The sequence below is a fragment of the Stegodyphus dumicola genome, chromosome 1 (genome assembly GCF_044657685.1).
Source record: "Stegodyphus dumicola isolate Sdum_Otavi_A_Nest chromosome 1, ASM4465768v1".
Taxonomy (NCBI): Eukaryota; Metazoa; Arthropoda; class Arachnida; order Araneae; family Eresidae; genus Stegodyphus; species Stegodyphus dumicola.
Genome location: NC_140768.1, coordinates 52,884,336 through 52,907,287, shown reverse-complemented (window position 1 = coordinate 52,907,287; position 22,952 = coordinate 52,884,336). Strand labels below are relative to the sequence as shown.

Sequence of the window (22,952 nt, the reverse complement as noted above, 5' to 3'; positions counted from 1 at the left end):
GCAACATTTTTTGCAGTAGGAGTGCCCATTCCTCAATCAGCATCTGTTTGAGTTGTTGAGTGTTTTCCGAAGGATGTAAGCGTGCTGCAATGCATCTCCCCAAAGCATCCCACACATGTTCAATGGGATTTAAATCTGGGGAGTATGCTGGCCAATCCGTTTGAATGATATCTTCACTTTCCAGTAACCTCTCAACAGCAAGAGTCCGTTGTGGCCGTGCATTGTCATCCATAAAAATTAAGTCTGGGCCAACGGCACCTCGGAACAGATGCACATGGAGAAGGAGTACCTCCTCACAATAGCGATCCTCGGTTACAGACCCTCTGTTGAAAACATGGAGCTCAGTTCGCCCATTCAGCATAATGCCTCCCCAGACAAGAACTCTAGGACCACCATTACGGTGTCTTTCCTTGATGTTACTGGGATAAAACCGTGTCCTGACCTCTCTCCAAATCAAAACGCGTTGAGAATCACTTCTGGTACTGAACTGACTCTCATTCGCAAAGAGGACACGACTCCAATGATCAGTTGTCCAGTTTTTTTTTGCTCTCTGCACCACTGTAAACGGTGGCGTCGGTGGCCAACTTTCAACGGGAGGCAGCGTTCAGGACGACGGGTGAATAGGCCCCCTTTGTGAAGGCGTCTGGCCACAGTAAACCCCAACACTTGTTGCCCCATTGCTGTACAGAGTTGCTGAGCAATGGCACTTGCTGGCTGCTGTCGGCCTCTTTTCGCCTGCAGGACGATATATCGGTCATATCCTGCAGTTGTTGTCCTCGGGTGGCCACCACCAACCTTTCTAACAGTTGTACCTGTGGTTTGGAACACTTTCCAAGCGTGCGAAACAACACTTTTGTTGATTCCGAACTCTGCAGCTACACTGGTGACAGTACGCCCCTCCTCCAGCTTTCCGATCATTCTTCCATGTGTGAAGTCATCTAGGTGATTTTTTCTAGCCATATTTCATGAACTAACTCACTGGCACTTGTAGCAAATATGTTGAATTGCGTCTTCGTCCTTCCTTTTATTCTACTGTTGAGCTGCGCACGCCGATATCACATGTTTTGTGTCCGTTCACGTCGCCTCTGACGTTTCATTACTGATATTTGCATACGCATAATGTTTCTACTGACTTACGTGTTCATTGTACTGATCTCCAGACCTCCTTTTCTGCAATTTCATGGCTATCTGCTAAATTTTTACATTGTTGCTTAAGTTTTGCACACCAGTTTAAAAGGGTTGTGGATGATGACTCTTGACATTCAGGATTTGACGAATGGGTCCCCTAAAAACCACAGTTGCCCTTTAAAAGAGGGAGTATATAAGGTATTTCTCCTGCCTTCCTAGCGTGCCTTCGTGGTGTAGTGGTTCTGCACGCTGGGCCAGTATTCCAGAGTTTTGTGGTTCGATTCCCGGGGAAAGCGTTTGCTAATTTTTCATCTCTCCGGCTTCCAAAAAATCCTAATGTCTCTACAAATATTTGCACAAAATTTCAGTGATATAAACATTATAAGTATGGTCGATAGCTTTGCTTAGAAATACTGTCATGCATCATATAGATGGCATGGGCCAGAATGTTAGCACACAAATTGTCTCTGGCCTATAGTATCATTAACTTTGAATGAAAGCTGCAATATCACAGACCAATACACAGTTGAGCATATTTTTGTGTTACAAGAATGATAATTTTGGAATGAACTTCTTGATTTGCGCCAACTAGTTTTAAATACTATTAGAAACTCAATATAGCAGAGAGTGGTTACTTGCATGCATGAGAATAAATAATACACAACATACCTGTTGGGAGTTAGGAACATAAGTGAAGTTTTATTGGAGTGCACAGTTATAGAATATAAAAAACAGTGGCACCATCTATGGGCCAAGAACATATTTAAAGCTAACCTTTTTTACACTCCCACTTTAGGTTTAAATATCATCCTAATTAAATACAATGAGAAATTACATCAGCACACATACATATAATAAAACATTAAATTACATTGGTCTTCATTTTAAACCCATCATTTTTGCAGACATTTCATGTTTTGCACTGTTTACAATTTTTGTCAAAAAGTCTGCAATCATATTATTAGTAGTCTTATATTGTATGTCAATGTGCTGAAGTTTCACAGCTTCTCGCACGAAATGATGTTGTATATCAATATGCTTTGATCTACCATGATACACACTATTTTTGCTGAGATTAATAGCACTGTTGTTATCGCAGTATAATAATACTGGCTTTGCAGTAATAATCCCAAGTTCTTTAACAATTTTGTTGAGCCATATGGCTTCTTTAGTAGCTGCAGAAAGAGCCATATATTCGGCTTCTGTTGTACTAGTTGCAATGGTTGGTTGACGCTTACTACACCATGACACTGCACCACCTCCGATGAGGAAAACATATCCAGTGGTTGATCGTCGATCCCCAGCATCACCTCCATAGTTTGAGTCGCTGTAACCAAGGACATCAGCACTATGGTCCTTTGAAAAAGACAATGTAGCATCTGTAGTGGCTCGAAGATACCGCATGATGCGCTTGACAGCATTCCAGTGAACCCTTGCCGGATTATTGGAGAACTGGCTAAGGAAATTCACAGCATAAGTTATATCTGGCCGTGTTGCTTGAGCTGCATAAAGAAGACTCCCAATGGCAGCCTGATAAGGAACAGGTAGCTTTTGTTCCTTACTAGTTGGTATCTGCAGTTTAGATAACACTTGATTTTGGTCTAATGGTGTTTTTACACCATGATATTCATGCATATTATATTTGCAAAGCATACTCTCTACATACTGAGTTTGACTAAGGCTAATGGACCCTTTAGTTCTATCTCGTTCAATTTTAATTCCTAAGCAATAATTTGCTGGTCCCAAGTCTTTCATTTCAAATTTTTCTTTAAGTTGTTGTTTTACCCAATTTTTAAGTTCTATGTTATTACTAAAAATGAGTAAGTCATCAACATAAATAGTAACAATAACAAGATTTTTATTTTCATTTATTTTAATATAGACACACTATCAAAAGAACTTTGCCTCAGTCCCATTTCTATTAAACCCTTTTCTAACAGTTGGTACCATAGTCTACCACTCTGCTTTAAACCATCTAATGCTTTGTTTAATTTTAGGACCTTTCCCTTCAAGTTTTGCTTGTAAAATTCACTGAAACCGTCTGGAATTTTCATATAAATGTCTTCATTTAGAGTTCCCTGTACAAAAGCCATTACAGCATCCATTTGGTCAATTTCCCAATCATATATAGCTGCATAAGCTAAGGTGAGGATATTTTTAAAAACCTTAAAAATGTAATTGAAGCTGTGGAGTCATTAGGTTTTTTAGAAGCAGGAGATGTGAAAAATGTGCAGTGCCCTAGCCAGGACTTGAACCTGGATCTCTCAAATACACGGCAAGTGTGCTACCATTGCACCATGAAGGCATGCAGAAAGGAGGGAGAAAGTACCTTATAAACACTCCCCCTTTTAAAGGGCGACTGGGGATTAGGAGACCCAATAGCCAAATTATGGTGGTGATGCATTATCGTCCACCACCTTTTACTTTGGGTGCCACTGCAGAGTCATTAAGTTTTTTTTAAGTAGGAGACATGAAAAATGAGCAATGCCCTTGGCGGGACTTGAACTTGGACCTCTTGAATATGCACCGCATGTGCTACTATTACACCACAAAGGTATGCTGGAAGGAGGGAGAAAATACCTTTATAGTTCCCCTTTTGAAAGTGGATTAAGGGACCCAATGGCCAGATCCTAGTGGTGAGGAATTATCGTCCAAAACCTTTAATTTGGGCGCCACTGTAGAGTCATTAGGTTTATTTTTATTTATTTTACGGAGATGTGAAAAATGAGCAATTTCCTCCCTGGGACTCGAACCTGGATCTCTCGAATACACACTGAGTGTGCTACCATGAAGGTATGCTGGAAAGAGGTAGAAAATACCTTATATACTCCCTCTTTGGTGGTGACTAATTATTGTCCACTACCTTTTAGTTCAGGCACCACTGCAGAGTCATTAGGTTTTTCTTGATGAAGGGACTTGAAAAATGTGCAATGCCCTCCCTGGGATTCAAACCTGTACCTATCGAATGCATGCCAAGTGTGTTACCATGAAGGCATGTGCATGGAGGATTAGTTCACCATAAAGGCATGTGGGCACCATGATGGCTTGTTGAAAGGAGGGAGAAATTACCTTATAAAGCTATTATAAAGTTAAAAGCCTATAAAATTAGATATTGCTTGCACAGATCGAGCACCTTGCATAGCTAGCAAGAAAAAAGAAAGTTTTGTTGCACTGCTTGAAAATTATTTAGGAAAAAAGTTTTTAAAATATTATTGCATTATATACCAAGAAGCTCTTTGTGCCAAGGATTTAAACCTATCTTGTGTTATTGACCCTGTAGCACACTGTATCAGCAAAACATAAGCTTGAGTTTTAAATCGATGATAATTTCGTGAGCTTTTGGCGGAAGAAAAATAAGAGGATGGTGAGTTATCCTTCACTGGATTGTGCGCTGGCTTTCCAAAGGAAGTGCACTCGTGTGATTTTGAAATCTGAAATCTGCTACTCAAGAATGAAGACTGGCTAAGGGATTTAGCTTTTCTAACCGATATTATGGGGCATTTAAATAATTTAAATTTAAGATTACAGGGAAAAGATAGTATTTTTTCTACCCTAGTTAAATACATATCTTCTTCTGCAAACAAACGTTAGCATTTTTGTCTTAATTTGGAGGAAAAAGATGAACATATTTCACGTTATTGCAGAAACAACCTACCTGTAATACCTAAGTCAATAATGCTCCAAACTATGATAGCTTTAAAAATTTAATATTCATTTTGCAGGATTTATTCAGTGCTAGGTTTCATGATTTTCAACATGATAAAAAAACGCCGAAGACGGCAGTTTTCCCTGCCAATAGTACCACATGGCCATCCGGTATTCTTCAGCTAATACCTTCCCTTGACCACTGCTGCCAACAATCATGTACAGTGGATACATTCCAAGTCTTTCTGCAATAACATGTAAAGAAAATACACCTTCTCACAGTTATGCAACCTCATTCAAACTCACTATTCAACAGATAACCGCTTCTTCAGTCTTCTTAAAAGCATTCTTGATTAACAGCAACTCACTATGTCAAATCTCAATGATAAATAACACTCACGAACTTTAAAGCGCATATTTAAAGCAAACCTGATTTGCACGTTCATAGTGGCGCTACTAGTGCCAAACTTATACACCTATATGAATAGACAATATAGCACAGCTCCTTCTTGGTGTTAGGACTTTCCCCCCCCCTCCGTCAGTGTATTTTTTTAACGTCACTTATTTAAACTGCAATTAATCCAAATTATACTGAATATTGGAAATTTGTAACAACAAGCAATTTTCCAAATTTACACGATTTGGCAGTTTGATACTGTTGTACGTTTGGGTCAATGTATGTTTATGAACAAATGTTTTCTATTAAGTACATATCCCCAATAAAAATCCAAAATATCATTCAAGATCAACTGATATGCACCTATAACACCTAATTTTTGTTAGCATTTTCAAGAAATAATCCTAATACAGAGATGACTTTTCAAAAATTCAAAGGGCACATTAATTAACTAATGCTTCAAGTTATTCATTTTTATTTTATACATAACCTGACTGCCTGAACCTTTAAAAATGCTTATTAATGATATAACCTAAGTGCGTATTTTTATTACATTATTTTATTTACTTTTAATGTTATTTTTTAAATTTCCACTAATCAGACTTACGTGGGGGGGGGAAGAACCTATTTGTGTTAAAATTCCACAATCAGCCTGTAAATAAATTTTTTTCATTTTTTAGCATGTTGGAAAAGTTGAAAGTGGCGTGCATATTTCCCCCCCCCCCCAGATAAGGGCACACTTACCAAAAAAGTTGGCCACACCTGGACTAACTTATAATGTATTTTGTGAAATTATCCTTTCACAGAACTTATTTTGAATACATTGATAATGGTTTTAGGAGTGTGATATGTAACACCGTCTTGCTGAAACCCTATGTCTGTGTTGTATTTTATATATGTTGGTATGTGCTCAGTGATGATTACAAGATGTACACAAACACCGTTTATTCTACATTGCTCATCTACTGTTCTATATTACAGTTATGATTAAAGATAGTAATAGATACAGTTACATATAACATCTCACTTTTTTTATAAAAAATAATAATAGTAGTAAAATTAAACATATTCTTTTAAATAATAAGGTTGCTTAACAGTCCTACCATATCGAGTAACGTAGGAAAATTTGATGATACTATACCTCTTTCACTATTTGATGACACAACACTTCTGTTAGGTTTTGAAGGACTTACAGGCACATCTAAATTTGTAGTGCTCCTACTATTTTCATGTATCTCGGGTTCATCTATAACTTCATTCTCATAGTTGTTTTGTATTGCAAATACTTTCTGATTATTTCCTTTAAGAAGGTCTCTTCTGTTCCTTTCTACAGTTCTTCCATCTGTTCTTATAATCCTATATGAACGTGGTCTTTCTGCTTCTTCTATAATTTTCCCTCTTTCATTTAGTTTTTTCCCTTTCTCTTTTATGTAAACATGATCTCCTGTTTTCAGTGGTTTTAACGGTCTTGCATTTTAATACTCCTAAATAACCATAATGAATTCTGCTTAACATATCTTTTCGTAAACTTCTTGGTACAACAACACAGGAATTTTTAAATATTAATCCATTAGTTCTTCTCTAAAGTTAAAATATGGTTTTGCCAATTCTGGAACCATACATTTTTCATCTGGCCATCCAGTTTTAATTATTTTTTTTAAAACTTGTAGTTCTTCATCTTTTTCTGTTTCCAGTTGAAAAACTTCCATTTTACCATTAGACATTGGTATACATTCTACAACCAATCCAACATGAGCTTCTATGTCTCCTTCAAAGAAATCAGATCCTTTATCAGTGAATGATCTTGATAATGCATCCGCTATAAAAAGTTCTTTTCCTGGTTTATATTTTATCTCAAACTGATATGGCTGTAATCTTATACGCATTCTTTGTAATCTTACAGTGCATTTATTTAATGGCTTTTTGAAAATTGATTCCAGTGGTTTATGGTCACTTTCCATAGTAATATATTTTCCAAATATATACTGGTGAAATTTCTCACACGCAAATACAACAGCTAAAGTTCCCTTTTCAATTTGAGCATAATTCTTCTGTGTATCTGTTAATGCCTTGGATGCATATGCTACTGGTAAATTATTCTGGAGTAAGACTGCTCCTAGTCCTTCTTGAGATGCATCTACAGATAAAAGTACTGGCATCTTTATATCATAATACTGTAAAACTGGTTTCTTTACTAAGACACCATTTAGTCTTCTAAATGCTTTTTCATGTGTTGCATTCCAGTTCCAGATAACTTGTTTTTTCAAAAAATCTCTTAAACATGATGTCAATTCCGATACATTAGGTATAAATCTAGAAACATATGTAATCATTCCTAGGAAAGTTTCTAATTCTTTCACATTTTTTGGTGGTTTTATATCTAGAATTGCCTTAATTTTGTCTTCATCTGGTTTTAAACCATCTTTAGAAAATATATGTCCCATATATTTCACTTCATTCAGCCCAAATTAACATTTATTTAAATTAAATTTAACATTCTTTTCTCTGGCTCTGTCCAACAACTTCTTTAATCTTAAATCATGTTCTTTTTTATCTTTAACCCAAACTAATAAGTCATCTATATATATTTGAACTGCTTTTAAATCACTAAAAATTTCAGAAAAACTTCTGGTGATGAACTCAGTCCATATGACAATCTCAAAAAACAATATCTACCAAACGGAGTGTTAAATGTAGTAAATTCACAACTTGAATCTGACAGTTTAATTTGCCAAAATGCTTTTTTTGCATCTAAAATACTAAAGACCTTTGCATTTGTCATTTGTGATGAAATTTCTTCAAAGGTTGGTATGTGATAATGTTCTCTCAGTATATTTTGGTTAAGGTGCTGAGGATTTAAACACACTCTTAAATTACCATCCTTTTTCCTTACTACCATTAATGAATTCACGAATTCTGTTGGTTGGTTAACTTTCTTTATAATACCATTTTTTTCCCATTCTTGCTAATTCCTTTTTTAATGGATTTAATAAGCTAAGTGGAATTTTCCTACAGAGTTCTATTTTACCAACAGCTCCTGGTTTTAATTTAATATGATATGTATATCCAGTTAAATTCCCAGTTCCTTTAAACAAATCTTGATATCCTTTTAAAGATTCTGGTAACTTTTCATTGGAATCAGGATTTACTGTACAAATCCTTCGTATTAAGGTTTAATTTTTGCAATGTACCCAACTTAACAAATAAATATTTAGATATGTTTACTTTTAGTTTTTCAAACCATTCGGTTTTATTTTTAGAAAATGGACTTGTATCTTCTACTGACCCTAAAATATATTCATTACCATTATTATGTAACTCATGCTCTAAATTAATATTATTAAATAAATAAATTCTGTACAACATTAACATTTTTATAAGTGCACATTTTAGAAAAGTGATTTTTCTTTTTACAGTACAAGCAAATCTTATTATAAGCAGAACAGTTGTATAACTTATGAAAAATTCCACATTTTCTACATGGTTTGGGATTATTGTACTTATTTCCTGGATAGTTTGAAGAAGATTTAGTACTTTGCTGCTTTTGTTTTACATGATAGTCTTTCTTACAAGGCTGACTTTTTTTCCTCTGAAGGTGGAAATTTATTATTTAGCTTATTTATTATTAGCTTCTATTTTATTTTCTTCAGTTAAAGTTTTCAGCTTAAGTTCTGCTAATTCAGAAGCTTTACACATTCTAATGCATTTCTCCAATGTTAACTGATCTTCCCTTAATAATCTATCTTTGAGATTTTTATTTAGAATTCCACTTACTGTTCTATCTTTTAATTCTGCAAATCCACAGTTGCTACTTAATTTCTTTAAATCGGTTAAAAAATCATAAAACAATTCACCTACGTGTTGTGTTGGACAAAAAAATATATTTCTATCAACACTTTCGTTTGCTTTCGGTATGCAAAAATTTTCGAAAGCTTTAATTACTTTGTCAACATCCTTCTTATCTTCTTCACTTAAATTAAAAGTATTAAATTTTTCAAGTGCTTCTTCACCAATAATGTGCAATAAAATAGCTACTTTAATTTCAGGTGATTTAGTAATACCACCAGACGCTAACATATAAATTTGGAATTTTTGTTTCCACTTCTTCCAATTTTCGCTTAAATTAACTTCAAAATTTAGATTACTTGGTAGCTTTAATCTATCCATATTTAATTTACGACTTTAAATAGCTTATATATATGTATTTTTAGCCACTTCCAATAAAAATAAAAAACACACTTACCAGGGATATAAGTTTCGATTTCACAGGAAACAACTTTCCATCATGTTTTTGTTTAGAATTTCTTTACCCTTTTAAACATATGATCATATTCGGGCAGCTGGACTTTTTGAGGCAGGGCAAAATGTCACTCCAGTCACCACAGCAACAAATGTATCGAAAATGTTATCTTGCATCAAGTAAGGCTGCAGATGATAGAAGTGGTGTGTGAAAGTATGCTGGAGGCCATAAGAGGATCACTACACCTTCAAAGACAGAAATATCAACCTAGGGGGTTGAAAACAAACAGAAATGCTACTCTTCTCCAGATAATTACAGACCTTGCCAATGCTACCGCCACTCACGTATCTGCCCGAACAATTTCTTGATGATTAAATAAATGCTGATTGCCTGCATGAAAATAATGCATGAAAGCCTGTTGCACACTCGGACATTATTTCTATCACTGGAAAAGATTACATTAATGGAAGAAGTGCTTTTGTTTGTGTCAGAGTTGTCAGCACCCACAGTTGTATTCTCTGACAAATCCAGTTTCACCATCAGCATCAATTCTGGACACCAGCTAATGTGTAAAAAGAGGGAAACTTATTACTATCACCAAAACGTTTACAAAACTGATTGCTATGGCCATGGAGTAATTGTGTAGTGACAAAATTCTACAATTTTTATGGAGGTACAATGACATCGCAGGATAGAAAGAAGCGAGTGTGATACCAAAATTTCATGACTAGTGTAATCTCGCGGCATTAACTGTGCAAATTTGCCTTAGTTTTGACACAAAACAATCCAGGATTTACGTCTGAGAGTCTTCCACCCTTCTTTTCCTATCACCAAGCACTCAAAAGGATTTTCAGCTCTCCGGGTATTTGAAATGCGTCCATGTCACTTAGACACTTACCAAAAATCTAGGCATTCATAGGATTTGAGCCCAGGGACAATCAGTATTGCAACTAGCATCACTAAAAACTATACCAACCACACCAAAACTGTGGGTTGTGAGCTGGTGCAGCTCTCAAGCTCCTTAACTATGGCTCAAATGTAATATGCTGCTTTTGGCCTCAATGTGACTCCATTGTAGTCAACAGTATTTTACTTTTAAAAGCAATTGTATTTTGAAACAAAAATCTTGCAATGATATGCTTCTTTAACAACCAATCATTTAATTTCTCAAATTACATTATACATGTTCATATTTTGTAAAAAATATTTCTGCAGAACATCAGTGAAATTAATCTTTCTGAAGATTTGAGCTTAACTTTGAAAAAGTTATTAGGTTAGGATTCAAAATATCTGACTAATGAAAAATGCACTAAGATTTTGGAAATTTGCTGCATTTGAGGATTAAAATGCTTTACCCTTAAAAAAATTAATTAATTAAAAACCAATAAATAAAAAACTGAAAGCTTTCAGATTTTACATTATGCCTAAAGGGCTTTTTTTTAATGCATTGTGGGTTACCTTTATTTATTAAATAACATGTTCACACTTAACCATACACACTTAAACCATAAAATTCAGTTCAACAGGAATATCGCAAAATAATTTTAAAATGAGCATATCTTTAGAATTTCCGATACACAGTCTTGCGCACTGGAGATAATTTTTTTCCATATAGTGTTGCCATTGCTCCTTTGAAATTGTTGAATTTGTTAATCAAAAATTCGTTAAAGTAGATAATAAAACAAATTCCAAATTTGGACTTCCAGATGCCCATATTTGGGTGAAAAAGTATGTTATTCAAAATTTGATGGCTCTAGGTACCGTTGTTTTATCACAATTTGAGAAACATATACAGTCAAAAGTCGTTAATTCGAACACCCATAATCTGGACCTCAAAGCTATAAACTTTCTGTGCATGCATCATGTTGACGCATGCACATAGGCGTTTATGCGTGCGCGTAAGACCTTAAAGGCCCGTCCCCACGAGTACGCTCGAAACGTAGCTGACGAATGTGCTTTTACGTTACCAGCGTAAAAGCGTCCAAACGAGTACGCTAGCGAAGAGTGTGTTTAACCAATAGAATTATTTTGCGCGAAAATCACATGATGCTGTAACATAGCGTCAACAGAGCTGTATCTTATTACTTAGCTGTGCTTCTGTATGTTTGCGGCAAGTTGTCCAAATAAGAGGATTTTTTTTATAGCTGAAACTTTACTATTAAGTGCAATTATTAAGCAGAGGCAAAACCGGAAAAAATGGCAAGAATGGGTCTGAAAGATTTGTTTTTAGAGCGACCTGTTCAAAGAGTTTTTTTTTTTTTTTTTTTTTTTTTTTTTTTTATTGCCTTGTTTGCGAAATGAATATCCGGAATTATTAAATTCCTACTATTAGCTCACACTCTCCCTATATCTTGTACAAATTTTCAGTGCATAAAATGCCTTTTATTCATCCACTCAAGTTGAAATACAATTTTTTAAACTTGTAGTGAAAGACACTTGATGTTAATACAGCTTTTTCACATATTAAAATTTTTAATTTAAAGAAATGCTGTTTGTATTTTTATTTATTTATTTAGTTGTATTTTGAAAATTTTTCTTTGTGGACCTAAGTAGGAATTGACTTTATTTTTTTTTTTTAATTTTATTTTTATTTTATTTTATTTATTTATTTATTTATTTTTTGTTTGTATATTACTTGTTTTTTAATTACTTGAGGATGAGTATCGACCAGTTTGACAGACTTGCAGATTCTATATTGTATGAAAATTAGGATTTATAAAATTGGTTTGGAATACAGTATAAAGAGAATTAAATTACCGTAATTTCGCACGTATAGTCCGCGGACTATCTGTGTTTAAAATGTGAATTTTTGAAGCTGCGGACTACCCACCAGTGCGGATGATATGCTGGTTGTTCACGGTTAAAATCGTTGAAATTTAAAAAACACGCTGTCGTGAACTGCCGATGATCAAATATAAAAAAAAGCGCAAGATTCCAAAAAAAAACATTTGTATGTATCGTATCAATAGTAAACCATAGAACATAGTGCAGAACGAATGAGTAGTAGCAAGTAGAGCTCCTAAAAATCCAGGCTGGTGCATCAAGCGATGCCGGGATATGAGCCAAAGAAAGTCTTGTATGAGCACTCACTTAGCGCAACCAGAGTCTTGTATCCCAGTATCCTTCGCACTGCTTTAGCGCAACTGCCGGGAGAGGGAAAAGTAGTTGATGCGTCAGCTCGGTTTTTAGGAGCCATAGTAGCAAGTACCTGGAGTACGAAAAAAAAAGTGTGATTCGTTTACTTATAGCGTGGTTTGGCAACACCGAGTGAGTGGGGTTGAAGGTCACATTTCATTACCACTTATCACGAGGATAGCACGTTGCACAGTATTTTGTTTTCGTATTTTGTCTTTCATCTTCGATAACGTTGATGAAACAACGCCGGAGTTTTACTGCTGAGTTAAACTCAAGGTAGTTGAGAAAGCTGAAAAAGATGGAAATAGAGAAGCGGGCCCTTATTGGTTTAATCCTAGTATCCGGTGCACACGGGATTTGGCTACTTTTGGCGACTTTATGATGAGCAGTGAAAACGGGACATATACGATGAGTAGTTAACGGGTCATTCAAAGAAAATATATAGTTAAACATATGCATAGTATATATACTATGTGTGTATATACATATACTATGTGTGTATAGTATATATATAGACGTTCTTTGGATCATTTCTGGTGTTGGCGATAATTTTCAAAGTCGCGCAAAGGCTGCACCGTATACTAGGATTTTACCCCGTTATTTTGAAGTGGACGAGAAAGCGGTAAGAAATTGGCGCAAACAAAAGGATGTGTTTAAATAGCATGGGAATATTGCCGTATTAAAACAACATAATTTCGGATGTATAGTCCGCGGACTATCTGACGATTTTTGAAATTTTTTTTTATATAAAATCGTGTCTGCGGACTATACGTGCGAAATTACGGTACTTAATTTCCTTTATATACATCATCCACCATATAATAAAACCAACTTCATATTTTTTTAACTGCCCCTCCCTTGGTCTTTTGTTTTTCTTTTTATTTATTTTTGAATTTAGAATGAGGTTCAAACTTTGTACAGTTTATGAGAAATTATGTGCATGATAAAATATGCAATAAAGTAAAAATAAAGAGAGAATTTATAGATGATATATGATAAAGAGATGCAGATATATTATTACATAAGGATTTCTATTTGCAATGCACATTTTGAAACTAAATTAAAAACAATAATAATAATTAATAAAATAAGAAATGAAAACAATAATAATAGGTAAAATAAGAATATAATGATTCATGATTAAATATAAGAAACACGTATCAAAATAACAAAAGCTAACTGAATTGTATACTGTCTACGGGTGAGGTTCGAACTCGCCACCTTTCCATTTGCAAAGCAATGCGCTGACCACTCAGCTATCTGTGATAGCAGTGTTTGTGAAAAATAATGTAACAAGTAGAAGTCGCTGCAAAGGTAATTTAATTAAACTTCAATAAATGATTGCTGTTATGATACAAGTTGTAACTTTCCTCCAAACTTTCGTAATTGTATTTTATTGAATACTCTTTCGTAGTCAACTGCTTTATTTTAGAAGTTGTTATATTGCTGAAGTTAGTTTTTGGTGTATTTAATATTGGGATATTTATACAGCTTTTTATTACACATGATGTAGCCAATATTTATAATAATTATAAGGAGAATTTTGCAAGGCAGAAACTTTGATTTTGTAGAAACTGTAATTTATTTAGGTTCCTATTACTTACGGTGTTATAAATAGGTGAAGCATATGGATATACTGGTCGGATCATTGCTTTATAAATATAGTTTTCCTCTTTAATAAGAATTTTAAATTTATACCAATATATACGGTTTAAGAAATCTGAAGATTGCGTGAACAATGCTGATAATTTTATTGCTGTATACAGTTATGATATTTCTAAGCAAAAACTCATCTCTGTGTGTTTCTGACGCCATATTGAAACAGGTAAGCAAGAAGGTTTTCTGATTATGACACGTGATAAGAACTCGGTCGGCTATTGGCTATACGCGCGCGTTGCGAGCAAAAAAGCTGAACAGGAGCAAGAACAACTTATACTTATGAGTACTCATAAGTATAAGTTGGCCTTGACAGGAGCGTACTCAGTTTTACGTCTTTTGCGTCACGCGAATTTATGCTGGTGTCAGAAATGTTGCGTCAACTATGTCGCGAGCGTCCTCGTGTGGACGGGCCTTTACGGCTGCAAATATACGTTTACGCATGTGTGTTTAATGTATAACGGACGGTATAAGCTAAGCTAAAATTATCTAATTCAGTTAATGTTGCAGATTGCGTTGTTCCTTAATCTTCGAATTGGATCCGGCTTGTTATTTTTTGCAGACTGTTAGAGCAATTTTATAAAAGTAAGCTTGAACTTTCGATTATGTCAAATAGAATTTCCGATATATATTTACTAATATGTAAAGGATCTACAAAGCGAAAGTATGTTTCAAAGTCCATTAAACAGAAAGTGGAATTGCTGCAAAAATGGATAAAGGCATATCCTTTGATTATCTAATCATAAGTATGTTTATCAATTTCACGCTGCTCTGCGGGGGGAGGGAAACGACACGGCGCGCAATGAATTGGAAGTTGATCTGTCAGCACTATTCTTGTCTTCAGGGCAGATGTTTTTATTTTATTTGGCTTATAATTCCTTACTAAATGTAGTATTTCAATTCGATGTACTCCGTCTTTGATATGATTTAAATCAAGTTCCTCATCATTATAATTCGCTTCCGATAGTGAAGAAAGTGACACATAGGTTATTGAAAACTAAAAAATTTTGATTGACAAATTCGTCGGTATTCTCGACACAGCAATTATAGGACTTGAACAGTGGAACTTTGTAACTGGAGAAGAAATTATGTCTGTTTAATAGAATTAAAGAGAAAGTATTATCACATGAAACGAAGCAACTTAAACAACTTACACTGAAAGAAATGTTTAATAAAGTAAACAAATAAATATTAAGCTTTTTCTTTTTGTAAATTTTGATACCCTTTAGATCATAATTGTTCTTTATTTCATAAATTACGGTTTCATATTTTTAATTGCATAATTTCTGCATGCCATCTTACCAGATTTAAACTGATGATCTATAATCCGGAATCGCCGAAGTCCCGACGAGTCCGGATTAACAACTTTTGACTGTATACATTTATGCAGATTCTTCATTATTTAATTTCTTTAAATATAATATATGACTCCAATACTTGGTGGCAACAGTTTGAAAAGTGAACCTATATTTAAAGTTTTCAATGCAAAATGCCAAAATATCCCTTCTGAGGTAACGCCCTTCAGGCTTTAAAAAAAAAAAAAAAAAAAAAAAAAAAACTGCATATAAATTTCACCCCTATTGAAGAAGATTTAAAGGTAAATTTAATCTCAATATATTTTAAGTATGGGAAGAACTAAAATATTAATTTTCATGCAAAATTAATATTTTAGTTACGGTTGGCAGTTTACTGAAAGATGAAAGCATGAAATGTTGGCAGTTTACTTTATCTTAGAAAGAACAGAAATAAATTTAGAAATACTAGAATAGAAATTTTTATCAGCATTTGTTATTCTATATCTCACATTCCCCCCCTCCAGAAAGAAGTAAGAATTAAAAATATAGAAGATTCACAGGATCTAATTTTCAAATTGGCAGATTATTCTTCCCTGCAATGGAAGTTTTTTACATGGTTATGCTACATTTCAACTAACTTCTGCTAAAACTAGTCATCTATGAGCCTTGAATTATAAAGATTTCCATGAGAGAAAAATGATGGAAATTTTCACTAAAAGGTACTTGTGAATGAGTTTATGATTTTTCAGATGATTCTTGTTTGAGCACAAATGCTATTCAACTCCCTGACTGCTCAACTTTTTTAATAAAATCACTTTAAAAATTTCCTATTTTTTTAACTTCCAGTGTTCCTCCCTTTTATCTATTAACTAAGTGTTCAGGAATTTAGTGAGCTGCTAAGCAAATAATCACTTACCCTTTATTGATCAAACTAAAGGTATACAGCCGGCCCCTTCGTAAGGGCATACAGCAAAGCCTCCACTTGGGCTTAAACTCAAAAGTGTAAGAAATAAGAACTTAAACTAATGACTAACTAAAGAGATTTAGCTGAAGCTGACACAAATCTAACTAGAGGGCCCCTAAATATCGAATTAGCTAACAAAGCCATCAGAGACCCGTAATAGGGTCGAGCACAGTAACAGCTTAGAGAGACATAGCCAAAAGGCAAATGCGTGCTAGTCTGAAACTCTGATTCTCTCTCCCTCGAAGTCAGTGGAACTTGACTTAAATACTTATACTTCTCATTTACATTTCACGTGATTCTAAAAACAGTCTGGTAAGGAATTTGTAAGCTGAAATTAGGAGAGATAGGAAATGAGCTTTAACGTAGAGATAATTGTTATAAACTTAGGATAAACCTTATAAACTTTACATTTGAAATCTACATACTGATTCATGAATTTTACACAAATATTTGAAATTTAATGAATAAATAACCCAATCTGATGAACAAAACACTTTTAATACAGGTAATATGCTTCCAGTATAGGTAACAAACACATGCCCGCAGATATCATGGGATGAGTAAATTTTGATACAATTATATTGCCCATGAAAATTAAAGGGATAAGCAATAAGAGGTTAAGTTATATCATTTGAATAGGGGGTTTGCATTCTTTTAGGTCTTTTGCAAAACACAAGATATTTTTATAAAAGTTTACTACATCTTTATTTCACAACTATACATATTTTGGAAGAAGTAATTGTGCTGTCAAAGGGGAAGGAATAAGACATGTAGGTAACAAAATTATGTTCTTTTTTCATATTTTCGAGAAAAACAAAACTCTTGCATGTCCTTTGACAAAACTCTCTGCACTCTGTGTCAAAAATTCATCTGCATGGTAAATAGTAAATGTAAAGCTTCTGTATTAAAGATAAGGTGATTATGATTAAAAAAATTTGAAACATATGCAATTAAACTGGTATCTGCAAAAATGCAATTTATCCAAACTACAGTTACCATATGAAACAATCAAAATTCTGTAACTTTTGCTCATGAAAAAAATTTGGTCATCAGGAAAAAGTTTAGTATGGTTTAGCATAGAGATTTTGAAGAAGCATTTCTCTGAAATGGTGTGTTTTTTAAAGAAGCCATAATCTGCTAGTATATACCAATTTTAATATGCCATAATCTGGACATATGCTTCAAAACGGCAAATGAGTTTGCCATACACTTAGACTGGAAAATAATTAACAACTAGTTTAATAACTGCTCATAATCATAATTTCAATTAAATTTCAATAGTATTTTTTAAATTAGATTAATTATTCACATTTTTTACTAGCAGTGACAGTGTTAATCAGATTTTTTTCTAGTCATTACTCAACTTTTACATGCTTTTGTGAGATAATCCATTTCTCTCATCAGATCAGATGTAGTGAATCACCGGATATAAGCAAACAAAATTTTCAATCTTTTGAAATTTGTTCTGGCAGAGCTCAACTGTATTCTCTATTAAATATGTGTATCGGTTCTTTAAGTGATGTTCTAGTGAAGTAATAAAGTGTTATTAGCTATAATAAAAAAATGACCCCATTTCTTAGCAATTATCAAACAATGTGGTATAGCAACTCATTCTTACATTTAATATCTCAACTATATTTTTAACCATACATGCACCATATCATACACATAATAATCAGTTTAGATGTCTAGTTGAAAAAATTTGGAAGCATACAAAACTTTGAAACTTTGCAGGAGAGAAGTACATGATTTATATGATAGCAGGAATATACTGCCATTCAAAAATTCTGCTATATACCATTAGAATCAATATTTAAAGTGAAAAAAATCTGTCATTCTTTGGAATTATATGTATAATTATATATACATTATACGTATAATCAGGGCTCAAACTGAGATGGAGATCGGCTGAGCTAATTCTTAGCTTTTAAGAGGAATTGTTATTCCAGCCAGTGCCTCAAATAATACAAGGTCTGATATTATTTTTTCCTATTTAACTATTTTAAATTAACATAATAATTTATTATATTCCTCTTTATCTCTTTACATTTATCTTAATTTAAATTTAATTATTTTATTTTTAGCTATTATATTTATTTATTTTTTCTTTTGTTCCTCACAGTCTTCCATAGGGTCTCAGACACTTCTAATATTAGAAAATATGCCCTGTTCAAAATTATTTCGAATAACAGGGCATTATATTTATAATAAACTGGGCATTATACAGGGAACATTATATTAATATGTTCGAAATTATTTCATTTTTTGAAGCTTGTTGTTAAGAGCTCTTGAACAACTTTTTGCTTTTCAGGATGTTAATTCTTTTGTTAAACGGTTCTAAATTTGGCGACTTATCAACATTTTGGCGATTTTAAGATCAGTTTCTATAGAAAATTTTAATTCGGAGATCTGAGAATTTTTCGACGATTTTTTTTAACCATTATAACATTGGAAAATCATTAAAATAATGGTAATATATTAAAATTATATTTAAGAAATAGCATTAAAATAAAGCATTTTTATTTTTTGCCATCATATTATTATAAAGTGACATTACTTTCCATTTTGGTGACTTATTGTACAATATTTTGAATCTGAAAAATACGTATGGTAATAAATGCTACAAAGCACAGTTTACGAAACAGTTCTTACCAAAAGAAAAGTAGCTATGTAATTAATTATAAGTGACTTCCTTTTAATTTTTTCACAGTAAAAGTTTTTACCATATAATTGCCTCAGAATATTCAAAATTCACAGAATATACATCAGTTTTCTCTACAAAATTAATTTTACACTTTTTAACCTCTTTAAAGAAAAAAAGGTTTCTGGCTTTTGCTGTTACAGAATAGGTAGTGGTGATTTTTCTTTAGGATTTTAGACGACTTTGCAACTTTGACAGTTTAGAAGGATTTGAAGGTAAGATATAGAGACCCACAATTTTAGAAAATTCGAGAAAAATGTAACCAAATAAAAAATGCCTTCATAGTATTAAGACATAATGGACATATTTTACAGAAAGTTTGTGATGAATTTCATACTTTCTGGTGAATTTTTGGAAGAACAATGAAAATATTTGAATGTTTTACCTCTGATACCAGAAATCTTTTTCTTAACTTGTTTATCTTCCCTTTATACTTTTCACTAGATACAAGCGTGGAAAATATCAAAAATTCTTCTAATCTTATCACATGGACAGGCATTTATAGAAAGGAATTTTTTGGTTTATAAAATAATTCACAGTTTAAAAGATTCATCTTACATGTCTTAATGCATCATACATAGAGCTGGCACTAAGGCATTTTCCTACCAGATGCAATCTCCTCTGGGACTTACATTCTGCAGCCTAGTGCCTTCCTAAATTCTAAAAGCTTTGCCAATACCAGATTTTGTTGCTCGGTGTGTCACTAAATTCTAAAAATTCTGCCACAAAATTTTGGCCCTTACCATACATAACATTTCATATTTATTCTGAATGCTTTTTTGACAAACATTTTTAAAATATAAAAAAAAAAATAATAATAATAGTGGTCATGTAAATCTATAATAGTTAAGGGTATCTAACTACCTAATCTAATTATTTGTAATTAACTGCTCACCCTTAAAAGTTACCTCTGCATACTAAAGTGAGTTATTGTCTTTCATTAATATTTACCATGGTCACAAAATACAGCACAAAAATATAAAAATTAATGTAAAACTTTCTTTGCATCTAGTGAGACTTACAATGATAATACAACTTATAATATAAAACTTATTTTACTTAAAATAATACAACTTCTGGTGCTTTAGTGGCTTATTGAAACCTTAGACTATATTAACTGGGTTACAACTGCAGGAATTCTACATGAAGCTACAACTTGAACTGCATCGGACAAACAGAGCACATTTAACTTTCAAAACTTGCCAACTGTGCCTACATCATGCTTTCAGGTTTGTTCTCATCAACAGGTCTCTCTCTAGGTAAGCAGCAGTGGTGGCAACATTCAGTTTTCTGGTATGAATCATGCTGATCATGATTTTACTTCTCATTTTAGCCTATGCTATTTACTAAACGTCTAAATTGAGCAAGTGCGTGACAAAATGAGACATGAAAGAAAAAATTAACATAAGGCTAACTGTTAGTAAACCATAAATAAAATGTCACTAATCTTTCAAATAAGTCCAGCTATTATAAGTGTAAAATATTTAATGCTACTTGATAAATTTTTTAAAGTTGAGTTTATTATAAAACTTGTTTTATAATTATGTTTATTAAAAGTTTAATAATAATAATACATACTACTTACAATCTATTTCATTCTTAGGATGGTATTATAAAAGTGAAGTTCAGGCATACATATTATCTTTAATTGAATTTATTCAGGTCCTATTTGCAGATAGGTCCTTAATTGTTTTCATTAATTGTCCTTAAAGGTACTTAATTTCCATGTGCAGAAATGCATACGAATTCTGTATAAGCATGCTAGCCAAGAAGCAGAAGCAACAATTCTGAACATAAGATCATCAACTGCATTAAGCTAAGTAAATGTAAATGCAAATGATTATTTTATTTATTGCTTTTGTCTAATAATAGTTTTTTAAACATGCAACTAGATCTTTTCTGCTAATTACCTTCAGAGAATATTTTTTACAGTTGTACTATGCTTTCCAGTTAGTTTTACGCAAGTTTTGAAGCATTTTATTTATTTATTTTTCCTGATTTTTCACCTGAATAAAATTATTTTCACATGAAAGCTTGGTTACATTGTCTGATTAAAAAATAAAATAAATAACTTTGAAAAAAGTTACCTTCAGCCATTGCTATACATAATTGATCATGTTTCATGAGAGAGTTACTAGAAGGTTGACATTTTCTATTTCTTTCTTCCACAAAAGACAAAACAGAACGCCTATCTTTCATAACTCTAAAATTGAGATCACCAGCCCAGAAAACACAGTCAAAACGTGAGGTAACATCTACAAATTTAAAATGCATAGCATGTGAGTGTTCATAAAATTAGTTTTGTGGTAAAAAGAAAGCATTTTATTAACTAATGATTAGGTAGCGAGCAGCCTAAAATATTAATTATAAACAAGAAAAAATATATTATGATTTTAATCAGTTTAGTGTAATTTCAATGGTCTCAAAAAGTATAACTTCACAAAACTATTTAATTATCTTAATAATACACCGAAAGTGTTGCTTTTTGGATTAGAGTAATTTAATCAATCATTCCAGTCCTTCAATTCTAGACTTTAGATACAACAGAAATTATACAAATAGCTGACGTGAACACTGTAGATCATTGTACAATTTCTTTAGTATAACACCTGCTTTCAATAATGCTCTAAAAAGACGTGGAATGAAGGAGAAGCTTTAAAACATTTAATTTTTCAGTACATAAAAGGAATTTATTGTTTAACAATTAAATACGAAATTATTTAATAATACAGAATTATCAATTAAATCACAATTAATAAGAAATTACCAACTAAATTCAGATGGATCAACTTATTAGTTTCTGTCAGACTTTCTCAAATATATATTTTTAGTATGAGATTCTATACTTCAATATCTTGGCATAACTGATATTATTTCAATTATCAGTTGTTCCATTTTATTTTGCTTTTGCTTTTATTGAAGATTTTGATGACAGAGGACACAATGGTCATTCTGTATCAACATCATATATATTACTTCTCTAGTATAACTGCTTTTTTCTTTTTACCTATGCAACAAAGCCTGGTACATCATTCTCACATAACTTTATAAAAAAAATTTAGAAAAGAAATTAGTGCTATTATCCCATGATATAGGATAGACTGGAGGGACTAAATTAATGTTAAGGAATTTTTATATAAATTAGCACCAGTTTTTGGTTTTATTCAATTATGCAAAACACTATAGGGCTATCTGCCTAAGGGAACGGATGCCTTTGTGGAGGACTTTCTAAGCAAAACTGGCTAATATCCACATTATACATTGGAAAAAACACAAAAATACCCATATACATGGAGAGACCCATAAACTCATGCAGTTTGGTGATGGCTAATTCAATAGCTGAGATACTGTTGAGTTGAGGGCTGCAACTGATATTTTCTAGTTAATTTCTGGATTTAACTCAATTGATAATATTTTTACTTCTGGGACTATATGGGTAGAGACATGAAAATTAAAATAGACAGGCAAATGATCAGAACTCAGTTCTTCAATTATTTCTAAGTGTGCTGTAGGATTGCTTCCTTTTGTTAACAGGATATCAAGAATGTCTGGAGTCACATTATGATTAATGTGAGAGGTAAAGAAGGTCCAATAATTTTAATACCATATACAGTTGCAAAATTATTTAAGAGTCTTCAATTCAGATTCATAGTTCTTGAATTTCAGCTGGGATATTTAGCATTTAAATCTTAAACTATAAGGGTAGAATATTCTGCCCTTGTGAGATGATGAAGATCTTCATTTATCATAGCCTGGCTATGTGGGTTATACTGAGATGAACAGCAGCACTT

At 32.9% G+C, this 22,952-nt stretch overlaps 1 protein-coding gene across 1 annotated transcript in view; it reads right to left on the bottom strand.

Moving 5' to 3' along the window:
- The window catches only part of INPP5E (Inositol-3-phosphate synthase), a 107,990-nt gene that overhangs the window by 33,623 nt on the left and 51,415 nt on the right, over positions 1-22,952 (bottom strand). Inside the window, exon 7 of the mRNA XM_085814467.1 lies at positions 21,249-21,416. Within this exon, the coding sequence (XP_085670593.1) occupies positions 21,249-21,416 (168 nt within the window). The remainder of the gene's footprint in view (positions 1-21,248; positions 21,417-22,952) is intronic.